The sequence below is a fragment of the Scyliorhinus torazame genome, chromosome 11, assembly GCF_047496885.1.
Source record: "Scyliorhinus torazame isolate Kashiwa2021f chromosome 11, sScyTor2.1, whole genome shotgun sequence".
NCBI lineage: Eukaryota > Metazoa > Chordata > Chondrichthyes > Carcharhiniformes > Scyliorhinidae > Scyliorhinus > Scyliorhinus torazame.
In genome coordinates this window covers 2,191,608-2,210,248 of record NC_092717.1, presented here as the reverse complement: position 1 = coordinate 2,210,248, position 18,641 = coordinate 2,191,608, and the positions used below count along the sequence as shown (strand labels likewise).

The window sequence follows — 18,641 nt, the reverse complement described above, 5'->3', positions numbered from 1 at the left end:
GCCAATCACCAGTTAGAGCACACGCACTATAAAGACAGGGGGCATCAGAGTTCCCGCTCATTCGGGATGCAGCCTCCTACAAGGACAGAGCTTACAGCACAGATCCTCACCATGTGCTGAGTGCATAGACTGGTTTGGACAGGCATAGGTCTTTAGTTTAATCTAACATCGTGTTAACCCACAGTGAAAGTATGTTCAACAGTTTCTAACTTAATAAAATAGTGTTGCACTATTTTAAGTGTTGGTGGCCTGTTTGTGTTCCACGGATCCAGAGCACCCAACACATCAATTCTTACAAATCATTTCTGCGCCTACGTCTAAAGCCTTCAAGTTATTCCAGAGGTGTGGTGCCCAGAATTGAGTGCAATAATTCAGTTGAAGCCAAACCAGCATTTTAAACAGGTTGAGCACAACTCCTGGGGAACTCCACTATAAACCTTCCTCCAGACCAAATAAACAACCATTTACCACAACTCTCATATATACAGTAACAGTAATGACATCAACTTGCATTTTTCCTCACACTAGACAATCAATAGAACAATGATTCCATATGTGAAAAGCAATCTTTGTGTAACATATTGGAAAGGTTTTAGGTAATTTTTTTAACATACTAACCTGGCGATATGTTCCATCCAGCAAAGTATCCAGGTTGCGTAGTGGTGTCGGAGTTTTGTCTTTGAAATGTGTTAAAAGTCGTCGTTGGATAGCTCTGTACTGAACAGCCCTTTCTGAAAGAAGCTCCTTATATTTCTCAGCATTTAGTCGCATCTATAAAAAGAGATAGGACCTCACACTCTACTCTGCTTTCCAAAAATAACATTTTAAACTGCTGTTTGACAAGAGTACATTCACTCAGAACACAAAATTAATTCTCATATACTAATGTACATCATTACTATGTACATCAGTACTATGACAGCAACATAATTAATATTGATTTAGGATGACAGACCTCAAAATGGTGATCGACGAGTTGAAAGTAGTCCTGCAAAGGGAGAGGTCCAGAAAACATACACCTAAAGTCTTTGGCTCCGTCCCTCACAAAACTATCTCCTAAACGCTGAATAAGTTCTTTTGTTATTAGCCAGAGGTCTTCAAACTGGTCACATTGAACTCTGTAGCGACCTAAAAAATTCAATGAAAATACACAAAAATGTTTTCCTGCAAGCTTATTTGAAAGGAAGGAGAATTGCAACAGTTTTAGGAGTCACTTTTATTATATTACTGTTCAATTTTCATTTGCCACTTATCAGACATTATTTTCCTTGGAGTTCCTCCCTGCTTCATCGTTTCGAAAAGCAACACTTTCTTACACATTCATCAGGTTAAAAGTTCCAAAATTTCGAAAACATTATTCCAAAAGGTGACTTGTTTATTCCTCAATGATCCATTTTTAATATTTTTCTTTTTAAAAAAAAATATTTTATTATAACCAAGAAATACACAACCCAACCACAGAAACATAGAACATAGAAAATACAGCACAGAACAGGCCCTTCGGCCCACGATGTTGTGCCGAACCTTTGTCCTAGATTAATCATAGATTATCATTGAATTTACAGTGCAGAAGGAGGCCATTCGGCCCTTTGAGTCTGCACCGGCTCTTGGAAAGAGCACCCTACCCAAACTTAACACCTCCACCCAACACCAAGGGCAATTTTGGACACTAAGGGCAATTTATCATGGCCAATCCACCTACCCTGCACATCTTTGGACTGTGGGAGGAAACCGGAGCACCCGGAGGAAACCCACGCAGACACGGGGAGGACGTGCAGACTCCGCACAGACAGTGACCCAAGCCGGAATCGAACCTGGGACCCTGGAGCTGTGAAGCAATTGTGCTATCCACAATGCTACCGTGCTGCCCTTGAGAACAAATAAATCTACACTATATCATTTTACCGTAATCCATGTACCTATCCAATAGCTGCTTGAAGGTCCCTAATGTTTCCGACTCAACTACTTCCACAGGCAGTGCATTCCATGCCCCCACTACTCTCTGGGTAAAGAACCTACCTCTGATATCCATCCTATATCTTCCACCTTTCACCTTAAATTTATGTCCCCTTGTAATGGTTTGTTCCACCCGGGGAAAAAGTCTCTGACTGTCTACTCTATCTATTCCCCTGATCATCTTATAAACCTCCATCAAGTCGCCCCTCATCCTTCTCCGTTCTAATGAGAAAAGGCCTAGCACCCTCAACCTTTCCTCGTAAGACCTACTCTCCATTCCAGGCAACATCCTGGTAAATCTTCTTTGCACCTTTTCCAAAGCTTCCACATCCTTCCTAAAATGAGGCGACCAGAACTGTACACAGTACTCCAAATGTGGCCTTACCAAAGTTTTGTACAGCTGCATCATCACCTCACGGCTCTTAAATTCAATCCCTCTGTTAATGAACGCGAGCACACCATAGGCCTTCTTCACAGTTCTATCCACTTGAGTGGCAACTTTCAAAGATGTATGAACATAGAACCAAAGATCTCTCTGCTCCTCCACATTGCCAAGAACTCTACCGTTAACCCTGTATTCCACATTCATATTTGTCCTTCCAAAATGGACAACCTCACACTTTTCAGGGTTAAACTCCATCTGCCACTTCTCAGCCCAGCTCTGCATCCTATGGTCTCTTTGCAGCCGACAACAGCCCTCCTTACTATCCACAACTCCACCAATCTTCGTATCGTCTGCAAATTTACTGACCCACCCTTCAACTCCCTCATCCAAGTCATTAATGAAAATCACAAACAGCAGAGGACCCAGAACTGATCCCTGCGGTGCGCCACTGGTAACTGGGATCCAGGCTGAATATTTGCCATCCACCATCACTCTCTGACTTCTATCGGTTAGCCAGTTTGTTATCCAACTGGCCAAATTTCCCACTATCCCATGCCTCCTTACTTTCTTCATAAGCCTACCATGGGGAACTTTATCAAATGCCTTACTAAAATCCATGTACACTACATCCACTGATTTACCTTCATCCACATGCTTGGTCACCTCCTCAAAGAATTCAATAAGATTTGTAAGGCAAGACCTACCCCTCACAAATCCGTGCTGACTATCCCTAATCAAGCAGTGTCTTTCCAGATGCTCAGAAATCCTATCCTTCAGTACCCTTTCCATTACTTTGCCTACCACCGAAGTAAGACTAACTGGCCTGTAATTCCCAGGGTTAGCCCTAGTCCCTTTTTTGAACAGGGGCACGACATTCGCCACTCTCCAATCCCCTGGTGCCACCCCTGTTGACAGTGAGGACGAAAAGATCATTGCCAACGGCTCTGCAATTTCATCTCTTGCTTCCCATAGAATCCTTGGATATATCCCGTCAGGCCCGGGGGACTTGTCTATCCTCAAGTTTTTCAAAATGCCCAACACATCTTCCTTCCTAACAAGTATTTCCTCGAGCTTACCAATCTGTTTCACACGGTCCTCTCCAACAATATCGCCCCTCTCTTTTGTAAATACAGAAGAAAAGTACTCGTTCAAGACCTCTCCTATCTCTTCAGACTCAATACACAATCTCCCGCTACTGTCCTTGATCGGACCTACCCTCGCTCTAGTCATTCTCATATTTCTCACATATGTGTAAAAGGCCTTGGGGTTTTCCTTGATCCTACCCGCCAAAGATTGTTCATGCCCTCTCTTAGCTCTCCTAATCCCTTTCTTCAGTTCCCTCCTGGCTATCTTGTATCCCTCCAATGCCCTGTCTGAACCTTGTTTCCTCAGCCTTACATAAGTCACCTTTTTCCTCTTAACAAGACATTCAACCTCTCTTGTCAACCATGGTTCCCTCACTCGACCATCTCTTCCCTGCCTGACAGGACATACATGTCAAGGACACGTAGCACCTGTTCCTTGAACAAGTTCCACATTTCACTTGTGTCCTTCCCTGCCAGCCTATGTTCCCAACTTATGCACTTCAATTCTTGTCTGACAACATCGTATTTACCCTTCCCCCAATTGTAAACCTTGCCCTGTTGCATGTACCTATCCCTCTCCATTACTAAAGTGAAAGTCACAGAATTGTGGTCACTATCTCCAAAATGCTCCCCCACTAACAAATCTATCACTTGCCCTGGTTCATTACCCAGTACTAAATCCAATATTGCCCCTCCTCTGGTCGGACAATCTACATACTGTGTTAGAAAAGCTTCCTGGACACACTGCACAAACACCACCCCATCCAAACTATTTGATCTAAAGAGTTTCCACTCAATATTTGGGAAGTTAAAGTCGCCCATGACTACTACCCTATGACTTCTGCACCTTTCCAAAATCTGTTTCCCAATCTGTTCCTCCACATCTCTGCTACTATTGGGGGGCCTATAGAAAACTCCCAACAAGGTGACTGCTCCTTTCCTATTTCTGACTTCAACCCATACTACCTCAATAGGGTGATACTCCTCGAACTGCCTTTCTGCAGCTGTTATACTATCTCTAATTAACAATGCCACCCCCCCACCTCTTTTACCACCCTCCCTAATCTTATTGAAACATCTATACCCAGGAAACAATCCCCCCCCCACCCCCCCTCCATGCATCTTCCCCAGTTATTTTTGGAAAGCAGAGTAGAGTGGGAGGTCCAGGGCAGCATGGTAGCATTGTGGATAGCACAAACGCTTCACAGCGCCAGGGTCCCAGGTTCGATTCCGGCTTGGGTCACTGTCTGTGCGGAGTCTGCACATCCCCCCCGTGTGTGCGTGGGTTTCCTCCGGGTGCTCCGGTTTCCTCCCACAGTCCAAAGATGTGCAGGTTAGGTGGATTGGCCATGCTAAACTGCCCATAGTGTTCAAAATTGCCCTTAGTGTTGGGTGGGGTTACTGGGTTATGGGGATAAGGTGGAGGTGTGGACCTTGGGTAGGGTGCTCTTTCCAAGAGCCGGTGCAGACTCGATGGGCCGAATGGCCTCCTTCTGCACTGTAAATTCTATGAAAACATCCCCTACTCGCCCCTCTGCCACCCCCACCCAGGCAGAAAAATGAAACAAAATTGCCCGTCCCCCCACGACTCAATACTCCTTCAGAAGTCGATGAACAGCTTCCACCTCGAGGTGAACCCCTCCTCCACCCCTCGAATGGTGAACTTGGTCTTCTCCAAATGCAGGAACTCTGCCAAATCACTCACCCACACCCCTGGCTTCGGCAGCTCCGAATCCCGCCAGCACAACAAAATCCGTCTCCGAGCTATCAGGGAGGCAAAGGCCAACATGTTGGCCTCTCTCTCACCTGGACTCGCAGATCCTCCGACGCTCCAAATATGGCCACCTCTGGACTCAGAGCAACCTCTACCCCCCAACATTTTTGACATTTCTTCCAAAAATCCCTTCGAAAACCCCTGACCATCGGAAACCCCCAATGCAAATGTAAATGATTTCCCCCCCCCCCCCCCCCCCCCCGGAAAACTTATCCTCCACTCCGGGAAAGAACCGACTCATCCTGGACACCGTCATGTGGGCCCTGTGCAGCACCTTAAATTGGATAAGGCCTAATCTTGCACACGACGAGGATGTATTCACCCTCCGCAGAGCTTCCCTCCACACTCTGGCCCCCAACGCGCCCCCAACTCCTCCTCCCACTTACACCTAACCTCCTCCCCCCCCCCCCCATACATATCCTCAACCTTGCCCTCCCCAATCTCATCCTCGGATAGATGCTTATCCTGCAGCACCGGGGCGGCAGTATTGGTAACGACGGCATCTCCTTCCTCATGAAGTCCCTAACCTGCAGATATTCTCCTGCGGCAACTGATATGCCCCCTCCAACTACTCCAAGCCTGCAAACTTCCCTCCCACAAACAAGTCCCTAAAATATTATATCCCCACCCCCAGTAATATTCTGCCGCTGCCCCCGGAACCTCGCATCGAACCCCGCTGGAGCAAACCGATGTTTATCGCCAATCGGCCCCCACAGCGACAGGCCTCCCAATCCAAAGTGCTGTTGACACTGGTTCCAAACCCTCAGTGCTGATACCACCACTGGGCTCGTGGAGTACCTGACCAGCAAGAGCGGAAGGGGGGACCAACAACAGTGCCCTCCGACTGGTCCCCTTACACGAGGCTGCCTTCATCCGCTCCCAAACCGACCGCCCCCTCCATCGCCCATTTCCTAACCATTGCAATACAAGCTGCCCAGTCGCAGTTCGACAAGCTCAGCAGTGCTACTCTCACCACGTCGATCCCTCTCTAAAAACACCCTCCTAAACTGCAGAGCCTTCTCCACCCACTCAAACTTCAAGATCATCCCATTAACCTTCCTCAAAATGGACTTGGGCACAAAGATCAGGAGGTTTTTGAACACAAAACAAAAATTTAGATAACACCGTAATCGTTACTGTCTGGGCCCAACCCACCTAACTTTTGCTAAAACTTACCTCAGGATATCCATTTCGTCCCAATTTGGGGCATATGTTGTGGAGGGTCAATCGAGAAAATCCATGACTGAAATTTATACATTTCTGCATACTAAAAAAAATCAAGGGATACTACAGAAAGCCAACAGGAGCGTAGCAAGAGGAGTGGTGAAAGTAAGGAAAGAGTAGGGCCCATAAAAGACCAAAACGGTCAACTGTGTTGGAGGTAGAGGATATGGATTTGGATCTGAATGAATACTTTGCGTCTACCTTCACAAAAATGCATACATTGTAGTTAAGGAGGAGTGTGAACTATTGATGTGATAAACAAAAAAGAGGGGAAGTATTTAGGGGATTGGCATTCTTAAAAGTGGTTAAATCATCAGGACCAGATGAAATATACCCCACGCTGTTAAAATAAGTCAAGGAGGATATTGGGGAGGGTCTAAACATAGAAACAAGGAGCAGGAGGCCATTCTGCCCATCGAGCCTGCTATGCCATTCAATCTGATCATGGCTGATCCTCGATCTTAATGCCATATTCCTGCTTTCTCCCCCGACCCGTTGATGCCATTAAAATCTAAAAGATTTACATTTTCTTGAAAACATTCCGTGACTTGGTCTCCACAGCTTTCTGTGGCAGAGAATTCCACAGGTTCACTATCCTTTGAGTGGAGAAATGTTTCCTCTTCACAGTTCTCAATGTCAACCTCATATCCTGAGACTGTGTCCCTGGTTCTAGATTCCTAAAACAGGCAAAATATCCTCCCTGAATCTAGTCTGTCCATAAGATATGGGAGCAGAATTAGGCCATTCAATCCATCGAGTCTGCTCTGCCATTCGATCATGGCTGATAAAGTTTCTCATCCCCATTCTCCCCATAGCCCCTGATCCCTTTATTAATCAAGAACCTATTTATCTCTGCCTTAAAGACACTCAGTGATTTGGCCTCCATAGCCTTCTGCGGCAAGAGTTCCACAGATTCACCACCCTCTGGCTGAAAAAATTCCTCCTCATCTCTGCTTTACAGGATCACCCCTTCACTCTGGAGGCTGAGCCCTTGGGTTCTAGTTTCTCCTACCACCCTATCTAGGCCTCTCAGTACTCTGTAAGTATCAATGAGATCCCCCCCCCTCATCCTTCTAAACTCCGCCGAGCACAGACCGAGAGTCCTCAACCATTCCTCATATGACAAGCCCTTCATTCCCAGAATCATTCTTGTGAACCTCCTGTGGAGCCCCTCCAAGGCCAGCACATCCTTCCTTAGATACAGAGCCCAAAACTGCACAATATTCCAGTCCTGCCAAAATTTTATATGTTTCAATTAGATCTCCTCTCATCCTTCTAAACTCTAGTGAATACAGTACCATCATTTTCCAATCCTCACTGGGTGCAGAAGAGGTGTCGGAGGCTTGGAGGTCTGCTAACATTGTAACAAAGGAAGTGAGGGATAGACCGAATAATTCCAGGCCAGTCAGTCTGGTCTTGGTAGTGGACAATTATTGGAATCTATTCAGAGAGAGACAATATCATTTAAAAAGGCATGGATGAGGGCGGCAAGGTGGCGCAGTGGGATAGCACTGCTGCCTGATGGCGCTGAGGACCCGGGTTCGATCCCGGCTCTGGGTCACTGTCCATGTGGAGTTTGCAAATCCTCCCCGTGTCTCCGTGGGTCTGAGCCCCATAACCCAAAGATGTGCAGGGTAGGTGGATTGGCCACGCTAAATTGCCCCTTAATTGGAAAAAAAGAATTAGGTACTTTAAATTTATTTTTAAAAAGGCATGGATTAACAAGGACAGTCAGCATGAATTTGTTAAGGGAAGGTTGTATCTGACGAGTTTAAACTAGTTTGGCAGGGAGAGAGGATACAGAGTATTAGTAAAATAGAGACACATCATACTATAGTAAAGGATGCATGTCAGAGTGAGTTCAGCTATACTGAATGTCAAGAGAGTAAGACATGGCTGCATGGTCTTTACTTATTACACCTAGCATTAAAGTAAGACTGACGAGTTAAGGGCAAGGATTAACACAAGAAATTGTGACATTGTTGCCATCACAGGGGCATGGTTGAGGGAAATGGCAGGACTGGCAACTTAACACTCCGAGGAATTGGATCTTTAGACAAGATAGGAGGGTGTAAAACGAGAGGTGGCGTTGCACTATTGATTAAGGTTTCAATTACTGCAATGAGGAGAGAGAAGATATCTCAGAATGGTATTCAAACTAGGCTTTATAGGTAGAACTTAGGAATACATTACTGGGAGTGTATTTATAGGCCTCAAAGAGTCAGTGGAAATAGAGGAGCAGATATGAAGACAATTTACTGAGGTATATAAGAATAGTAATCAGATAACTATACGAAGAGATTTCAACTTCCCCAACATAAATTGGGATAGTCATAGTGTAAAGGGTTTAGGAGGCAAATTTCTTGAAATGTGTTCAGGGGAGTTTTTTGTATCAATATGTAGAAGGCCCAACAAGAGGTGGAGCAGTGCTGGACCTGGTTCTGGTTTAATGTGACAGTGGGAGAGCATTTTAGTGATAGCGAGCACAATGCAGTGTGGTTCAAGTATGTTATGGACAAGGAAAAAGATGACCTGTAAAAGGTAGTTTTGGAATGGGGCAAGGCAGATTTTACTAAAATAAGACAGAATCTGGCCAAAGTTGACTGGGAACAGTTTCTTGTGGGAAAATCTACAGCGGAGTGGTGGAGGGCATTCAAAATGGAAATGGGAAGAGTACAGATCCAACATGTTCCCTATAGGGGGAAATAAGGAGAATAAGTTCAGAGAACCGTGGATGTCTAGGAGAGTCCAGGACTGGATGAGGAGGAAGAGAAAGGCTTTTAGCAAGTTCAAAGGGAGAAATTCAACTGCAGCCCTCCAGGAATATAGGAAGTGCGAGAGGGAACTTAAGAAAGTAATTAGAAGAGCAAAAAGAGGACATGGAAAAGTACTTACAAATAAGATTAGGGAGAAACCGAAGATGTTCAATAAATGCATTAAGGGGAAGAGATTAATCAGGGAAAGAGTAGGGTCCATTAGAGACCAAGGGGGCAATGTGTGTGTGAAGTCGCAGGATATTGCTCAGGTGTTAAATGAATATTCTCATCGGTCTTCACTCAGGAGGAGGAGGATGTAGGTCCTGTGGATGTAGGAAATGTGAGGACCTTGAGTAGTTTGACAAAGGGAGTGAGGAGGGATTAGAGGCTTTGATGGGCTTAAAAATAGACAAATCTTCAGGCCCGGATGAACTGCATCCCAGGCTGCTGAGGGAAGCGAGGGAGGGAATTGCCGACGGCGGAGAATTCAGCCCCATGTATAATGTCACTCATTTTTGAAAGTATGCTTCACACACCATGGGTCAGTCATTTACCCAACCTCGAAAGAGAAAGTTCAGGCAGAACTGAGCTATCCTCTGATACCCTGCAATTCTTTTCTGATTGCCAGAGGCATTGGCAAAAGGTCTGTAAGCATCCCCAGAAGATCTCAATACCTTCTGACTCAAAGAAAGAAGTTAAACTGAATTTTAACAAAGTATCTACAATTAAAACCAGACAACTTTTTTCTTGGTAAAACTGTGCCCATCAGATAACCATGAACAAAAATGGTTACAATAGGACGTATTGAGAGCCAATATTACATTACAGCCGACTCTTGCAGTATGGCAATGCATGTGTCTGTTCAAAGAGGCAAGGAGGAGAAGCATAATACGGGAAGTAGATTCAAAGAAATACCTAAATACTTCAATTAGATAAACTCCCTCTTTATTAATATGTCTCATGCCATGCGTAGTTGTAGTTAGTTCATGGGGATAATCACAGAAGATCGCACTCACTTGACGTCTTTGAGGCTAGAAGTGTAATTGTTGCCCCCGAGAGTAATTTAAATCCCAAAATGTTTATCTGTTCATCATCTGACTGTCCAAGAAAATCTGTTTTCATAAAAGGAAAAATGAATCTAATTGTAAACATAACTGAAAATAGTCAGAGCCACAAACCAAGTTCAACATGGAATTACTGCTCAAACTAGGCTTTGCAAAGATGTTAAAAGTTTCACATTTTCTCATTATTTGATGGCTAATTAAACTGACGAACATTATTTAAGGATTGAAGTTCAAGAGTTAACAATATTCTGCTACAACCCTAAAGATCTGATCTTGCACAATTTAAGAAAACATTTCAGAACAAATTATAAAAGCATTGCCAATGGGGTATAAAACACAATTCTGTATTTTATACACATGGTTAACGCTGCAATTATACACAATTAGCACTGCTGCCTCACAGTTCCAGGGTCCCAGGTTCAATTCCAGCCTCAGGTCACTGTCTGTGCAGAATCTGCACGTTCTCCCCGTGTCTGCATGGGTTTCCTCCGGGTGCTCCGGTTTCCTCCCACATGTCCATAGATGTGCAGGTTAGGAAGATTAGCCATGCTAAATTGCCCCTTAGTGTCCAAAGATACATGAGTTATGGTGTTACGGGGATAGGGCGGGGGTTGGGCCAAGGTAAGATGCTCTTTCAGTGGGTCGGTGCAAACTAAATGGGCTGAATGGCCTCCTTCTGCACTGTAGGGTTTCGATGAATTCTAATTATATGATGTTCACTGAGCTTCTTGCATGCTCCAAACAGAGAAGCTCGAACTGCCACGTAGCAGAGTCATTTGCCCTGGAAACCCTCAGGTTTGATTCTCTGCTGAGTTGACTAGCCTCAGCAGTTGGGCTCAGTGCCCAGCTGAATAAAATATAGTAAACTTTGCTGAATACGCTCGTAAGCTTTAGGTCATCCAAAACTCTATGTCAATGTTGCAGTTCACACCAAGTCTGTCACTCGTGTGCTCGCTGGTTACTGGCTCCGAGATTAATAATGGGCCCAATTTTAAAATTCTCATCCTTGCTTTCAAATACTTCCATGGTCCAGCCCCTACCTTAATCTTCTTCAGCCCAACAACCCTCCGAAATATCTGTGCTGGCTTTGTGAGCACCCCTGATTTTAATAGTTCCACCAATGGTAGGCGCACCTTTAGCTACTTAAATCTAAAGCTCTGAAATTCCTTCCCTGAATCCACTGCCTCACTATCTTTCTCTCTGTTATCTCTCCTGGTTATCTTTAGGACAACAAGGAAAGAGTAGGACCCATAAAAGACCAAAAATGCAACCTGTATATGGAGGCAGAGGATGTGGGTATGGTTCTTAATGAATACTTTTTGTCTCCCTTCACAAAAGAGGGGGACAATACAGACATTGTTGTTGAGGAGGAGTGTGGAATATTGGGTATGATCAGCACAAGAGGAAAGGAAGTATTAAGGGGATTAGCATCCTTGAAAGTGAATAAATTAGCAAGGCTGGATGAAGTGTTCTCCATGAATAGGTCCCCTTCTTCTTGTAATGTACATTAATGATTTGGATGTAACTGCAGGGGGAATGATCAATAAGTTTGCAAACAACACAAAAATTGGCTGCGAGGTAGTTAGTGAGAATTGCTGTTGACTGCAGGAAGATATCAATGGACTGGTCAGGTGGGCAGACAAGTGGCAAAACAAACTCAACCCAGACAGGTGTGAGGTGATGCATTTGGCAAGGCAAAGGGTTCCACAAGGAATGGGAGGAGAGAAAGTGAGACCTTGGAGTGAATGGTCACAGATCTCTGAAGGTCGCAGGACAGGACTGGTCAATCAGGTGGTTAAGAAGGCATACGGAATCCTTTTGTTTATTAGCCAAGGCATAGAATATAAGAGCGGGGTGGTTATGTTGGAGCAATTTAAATCATTAGTTAGGCCACAGTTTGAGTATTGTGTGACATTCTGGTCACCTCATCACAGAAAGGATGTAATTACTGGAGAGGGTACAGGGGAGATTGAAGAGGATGTTGCCAGGACTGGGAAATGGCAGCTGTGATGAAAGATTGGACAGGGTGGGGTTGTGCTCCTTGTTACAGAGGACACTGAGGGGCCATTTGATTCAGATGTACAAAATTGTGAATGGCTTGGATAGAGTGGATGGGAAGGGTCTATTTACTTTAGCAGGGTGGTCAGTGATGAGGAGGAATATAATTTAAATGATTGGTAGAAAGATTAGAAGTTATAGGAATCTAGAACTCACTCTCTGAAAGGGTAGTACAAGTTAAAATTCTTAACTTAAGGACTTTACCAACAGCTAACAGAGTCTCTAGTGTAGCTAAGCTGAGGACAGAGAAAGTATTTTTAATTCCATAATCTAGAATTAAAGAATATTAGAACCAGGAGAGTTCTCAGCTGTGGTGGCTGCGCTTGAGGTGTCTCTATTGAACTGGGAGCTTTCAACCTTAGGACGTCTGGGGGAGATTTTAAGGGCCCCAACCCTGCCATCAATAAACTGAAGGTCCAAGAAATATCAGCCCAAATCATTGATACAGTACCCAGACCATGTATGTGGCTAGTCATCCACATCTTGATAATTATTTCATTTGAGAGTTTTGGAGTGCAAGTGTAGAATTGAAGTATGGCTAAGGCATTCAATTTTAGCGTTTTTGTAATTGTGTCCATTATTGAAATTATCTTTAATGTAACTGACTATTTCAGATAGTGAAGTTGTTACAGTTTTTATACTTTGGCTTTTTTGTAATAAAATTATTTTGTTTAAATAGTGAATCTTGTGGTTTAATTCTTTTTGTAAATACTTTGTTTTTTGTATTATTTATTTTTCAAAAAAAATTTAGAGTAGCCAATTATTTTGTTTTTCCAATTACGGGGCAATTTAGCGTGGCCAATCCACCTAATCTGCACATCTTTGGTTTGTGGGGGTGAAACCCACGCAGACACGGGGAGAATGTGTAAATTCCACATGGACAGTGACCCAGGGCCGGGATTCGAACCCGGGTCCTCAGCGCCGCAGTCCCAGTGCTAACCACTGCGCCACAGGCTGCCCTTGGTTTTTGTTATTATTAAAAGAAAACTAAAAAATGGTAGTGGTCTCTACAGAGATCATAACACTACATACATGCAAGCTGAAGTTTGACAAGGCTGGGCTGTGATGCCCAGTCATAACATATTCCAGTACACTCACAGGCCAGTCATACATGAAAATTCATATCAGAACCTATTAAATCACACCGACAAGGTGGCATGCTGGAATAAGGTGGAGGTTAATTCTTTGAGTAGAGAATTAAGTGCTACAGAAATATATTTTATGTTATTTGCTGGTTACGGTCAATTTGTCTTGTAATTCCTCCATAATTACCCAGTTAGTGATAGCAATGGCTCATGCATTTATAGATGCTATTACTGGTTGTAGAGCACTTACCTGGAAACAGAGCCGAGAGATTTGCGGGTGGTTTGTTTGTGTCAATTGTTATTTTGTGAGCAGCATTCTTAGATGGTTGAATTGGTTGGCAAATTAAGTTCAGTGGCAAGCTAAATGCACACTGTACAATCCGAGGAACACCTGCAAGCAAGGTTGCTTTTAAACTTTGGAACAAGAACTTGTACAAAGATTTATATTCTGCATTTTATGTATTTTAAAGCTTACTTCAAGTAAAAACATGCTCCTGTAATCTTAACACAATCAATTAAGTCTTGCGATATTTATATTGTCAAACATTTTGATCATGTAGCAAGGTGATTTTGTTCCTGGTTTCTCTACAGTTCCCCTGAATTGTGCTCCAAGCAGGGTGACTTTTTTGTGACTCAGGGTCGGAACTTTCTCCCCTTTTGCAAGGGGAAATGTTTTTGTTAAATCCAACTAGAAAAATTTACCTCTCTCCTCCATTCCGATGAAGGATCACAAAGCTGCAATATTAACTTGCTTTCTCTTTACAGACGCTGCCTGACCTGCTACATTTTCTGTTTTTACTTCAGATTTCCAACATTTCGCTTTTGTATCAAGAAATAAATTACTCATGGAAGGTCATCAGATGAGGGTGGAAATCAAATGTTGTTACTGGGGTTCTGATTCTATCCTGGGGCCATCAGACTATCCAAGTACCCTGCTTAAAATGGTCTGCCTTTGTCCGTTAACTACTTTTGCCACATTGTGATAACAATGATATCACACCTTTCATTATGAACAGCCATGTGCCTGAGTGGAATTAAATGTCAGCTTTACTTGTAATGGTTTGACACAGTTGCATGTTATCCAGTGTCACACCAACAACTTGTATTCATACACCATTCTTAATGTAATAAAACTCCCCAACTCACTTACAGAAGCACGATAAACCAACATTTAATACCGAGCTGTATAAAGTGGGATTAGGATAGGTGTCCAAACGCTTGGTCAAAGGGATAGGTTTTAAGGGGAGTTCCAAAGAGGAGTTATATTAGATTTGAATCATTAACTTGGTTTCCCTCATCACAGATGTTACCAGGCGAGTATTTACAGCACTTTGTTTGTATTTCAGGTATGTTTTACAAGAGGGGGAATTCCAAAAATGAAAAAGACCTCTTCCAGTTCAGTTGGTCATAATTGGTCATAGCAATTATCAGAAACAAATTTCTGATATTAACTTGTATACATGAAGTAAAATAAACTCAAGATCATTTTAGAAATGTTTGAATTTAGAAACTCAGTATAAAGAATTTAGAGTACAAATCCCTTATCCTCTCTCCTCTTAATTCAGAACCTCCTGTCCTCATTAAACCTCTCTTGTCTTAAAACCTTCCCCAGATTTTCAATAAATACCAGGCTCTCTCTCAGAGCATTTCCTGATATATTTTACCACCTAATCTCCTTACCCCTTCCAACTACAATTCCTTCTGAGTCCTTTCGCCCAAACTCTCAAATTTCACCACAAGCTGCACATGACATCCAATAGCATTATCGTTGCTGAATCCTCCACAACAACACCCTGAGGGCTACCATTGACCAGAAACTGAGTTGGACCAGCCATGTAAATACAGTGGCTACAACAGCAAGTCAGAGGTTGGGGATTCCGCTGCGAGTAATTCATATCCGGACACCCCAAAGCCTGTCTGCCACCTACAAGGCACAAGTCAGGAGTGTGTTGGAATACTCTCTATTGTCGCTCCCCTGGTCATGTTTGTTGAGAAAGCCTCCACATTCACTCCATTAGCAAAGGGACAAAAACTTAAGTATATCTGTCACATAATTGGCATTGCCATCTAAAACCAGATTTAGCTAGACGACATCAAGCATAACTGCCCCTGACCAAACACTCAATCATACCAGGCTTACACTGGGAATCAAAGATAACCTGCCTTTTGCTGCCTCCAATTTCAGTTCCCCACCTTTCCCCAAATTCCTAGTTTGAATGACTCCAAAATCAAGTTAATCAGCACTGAAATGAGACAAGAGCCAAGTCACCACAACCTTCCCTTTCACGGAGTGTAATGTATTACTCTTCCCCATCCTCTTGGCAACCTTCAGTATGCTCCTTCCTCAACTAATCTTTTGGGTATAATGTATATTAGAAAGATGACATTGGTAGAAGTGAGATTAGGAATGAAGAAAGTAGAAAATAGTCATCAGAAAGGAATGAAATGCAGATTTAATACCAACCAATGATGAGAAACAAAAAGGACAACTTAATGTAGACAGACTGGCCATGCAGCTTAAATGCTTTATTTGAAAGATTTGTTGCTGTGAAGGGTTTTGGTTGGTCAGACTCCATAGAACCATCGAAAGGTCACGGCTCAGAAAGGGGCCATTCAGCCCATCATGTCTCTGCTGGCTGAAAAAAAACTAAAAAGCTAGTCACCCGTTCTAATCCCACCTTCTAGTACCCGGTCCGTAGCTTTAAAGACACACTCTAACAGCAGTTTCTCATCAACCAATGAATTTATGGTGTTCCTGTACTGTCACTCTGATTTGTTTTTGAAACTCAGCCTGCTCCCGAATAGGTCAGGTCTGATTCTCTCTGCTCCCTGAAAGTCCTGAGCCTCCCCCTTCTCCTATGTGCTCGTGCATAGAGGCGTCTCCCACAGGCCCACTTATATCTGCTCCACGGAGGTGAATCAAAGAATGAGTTTTAAAGATAAACAATCCACCAACCAACCACTGAGCTGCTTCCCTGTGATGTGACACTTTGCTTTCTGTCAGAAGCCATTGTTCTGGGGGCACAGACTGGGCCCGCTCTTGTAACCGATGCTGACTGTCTGTGGGTCTTCCTATGCGCCATTCTTCTCAATATTATGAATTAAGTGTTAAAATGCAATTCATGTAAATACCTAAACAATTGGCATGAAATATGATGAGCTTAAAATAAAGCAAGTGCAAGACCCAATATATGAATAGCATGGGAAGCTGTAATGGGTTCGGGTAATACTGCAAGCCTCTCTTAGACTAATGAACTAAATACTGATCTGTGGTCAGTTTAGGTCAATTTGATTTTCTCCAGCTTCCTCTCAAATGGATCACTGTCTGGAATTAAATCCATGGATTGTTTCCTATTTCCTTTATGTGGGAAAATAAATCATTATTTCTGTATAAATTCCGTGTAAACAAATGTCAGGAATAAGGTTTCAATCTGCGTGTTGACTGAAGGGTAATTAAGACACCCACTGTATTACTGAAAACAGCTCATTTCTGACCTTTGCATCAATGTGCTTGTTGCACGTATGTGTTAAGCATACAAATACACCCAATAAGTTATTGATATTCAGAATCATTTCACCACAAATCTTTTTGAAATTCTTAAACGTTTGCTGATTTTCCAAAATTAAGTAATAACGATTGTTAATTCATCAGCAGTAAGTGATGAAAAGTTGCTCAGCTGAAAAACAGAGGGTTACGACCAGGATGGGAGGGGAGGGCTGCACAGTTTCTCTCGCCCCGCTACTCGGGATGGGAGGGGTGCGCAGTTTCTCTCGCCCCACTACTCGGGATGGGAGGGGTGCGCAGTTTCTCTCCCCCCACTACTCGGGATGGGAGGGGTGCGCAGTTTCTCTCCTCCCACTACTCGGGATGGGAGGGGTGGCAGTTTCTCTCGCCCCGCTACTCGGGACAGGAGGGGAGGGGTGGCAGTTTCTCTCCCCCCACTACTCGGATGGGAGGGGAGGGGTGGCAGTTTCTCTCCCCCCACTACTCGGGACAGGAGGGGAGGGGTGGCAGTTTCTCTCCCTCCACTACTCGGGACAGGAGAGGGGTGGCAGTTTCTCTCGCCCCACTACTCGGGACATAGAACATAGAACATAGAACAATACAGCGCAGTACAGGCCCTTCGGCCCACGATGTTGCACCGAAACAAAAGCCATCTAACCTACACTATGCCATTATCATCCATATGTTTATCCAATAAACTTTTAAATGCCCTCAATGTTGGCGAGTTCACTACTGTAGCAGGTAGGGCATTCCACGGCCTCACTACTCTTTGCGTAAAGAACCTACCTCTGACCTCTGTCCTATATCTATTACCCCTCAGTTTAAAGTTATGTCCCCTCGTGCCAGCCATATCCATCCGCGGGAGAAGGCTCTCACTGTCCACCCTATCCAACCCCCTGATCATTTTGTATGCCTCTATTAAGTCTCCTCTTAACCTTCTTCTCTCCAACGAAAACAACCTCAAGTCCATCAGCCTTTCCTCATAAGATTTTCCCTCCATACCAGGCAACATCCTGGTAAATCTCCTCTGCACCCGCTCCAAAGCCTCCACGTCCTTCCTATAATGCGGTGACCAGAACTGTACGCAATACTCCAAATGCGGCCGGACCAGAGTTCTGTACAGCTGCAACATGACCTCCCGACTCCGGAACACAATCCCTCTACCAATAAAGGCCAACACTCCATAGGCCTTCTTCACAACCCTATCAACCTGGGTGGCAACTTTCAGGGATCTATGTACATGGACACCTAGATCCCTCTGCTCCTCCACACTTTCAAGAACTTTACCATTAGCCAAATATTCCGCATTCCTGTTATTCCTTCCAAAGTGAATCACCTCACACTTCTCTACATTAAACTCCATTTGCCATCTCTCAGCCCAGCTCTGCAGCTTATCTATATCCCTCTGTAACCTGCTACATCCTTCCACACTATCGACAACACCACCGACTTTAGTATCGTCTGCAAATTTACTCACCCACCCTTCTGCGCCTTCCTCTAGGTCATTGATAAAAATGACAAACAGCAATGGCCCCAGAACAGATCCTTGTGGTACTCCACTTGTGACTGTACTCCATTCTGAACATTTCCCATCAACCGCCACCCTCTGCCTTCTTTCAGCTAGCCAATTTCTGATCCACATCTCTAAATCACCCTCAATCCCCAGCCTCCGTATTTTTTGCAATAGCCTACCGTGGGGAACCTTATCAAACGGGACAGGAGAGGGGTGGCAGTTTCTCTCCCCCCACT

The 18,641-nt window shown here is 44.0% G+C and overlaps 1 protein-coding gene across 2 annotated transcripts in view; it reads right to left on the bottom strand.

Moving 5' to 3' along the window:
- bbs9 (Bardet-Biedl syndrome 9) overlaps nt 1-18,641 on the bottom strand; it is a 597,963-nt gene that overhangs the window by 453,688 nt on the left and 125,634 nt on the right. For both annotated transcript variants that reach the window (XM_072466853.1, XM_072466854.1), the window contains 4 exons: nt 13,638-13,778; nt 10,197-10,292; nt 956-1,128; nt 619-771 (listed from right to left, as the gene is read on the bottom strand). In XM_072466853.1, coding sequence (XP_072322954.1) covers nt 619-771; nt 956-1,128; nt 10,197-10,292; nt 13,638-13,778 — 563 coding nt within the window. The remainder of the gene's footprint in view (nt 1-618; nt 772-955; nt 1,129-10,196; nt 10,293-13,637; nt 13,779-18,641) is intronic.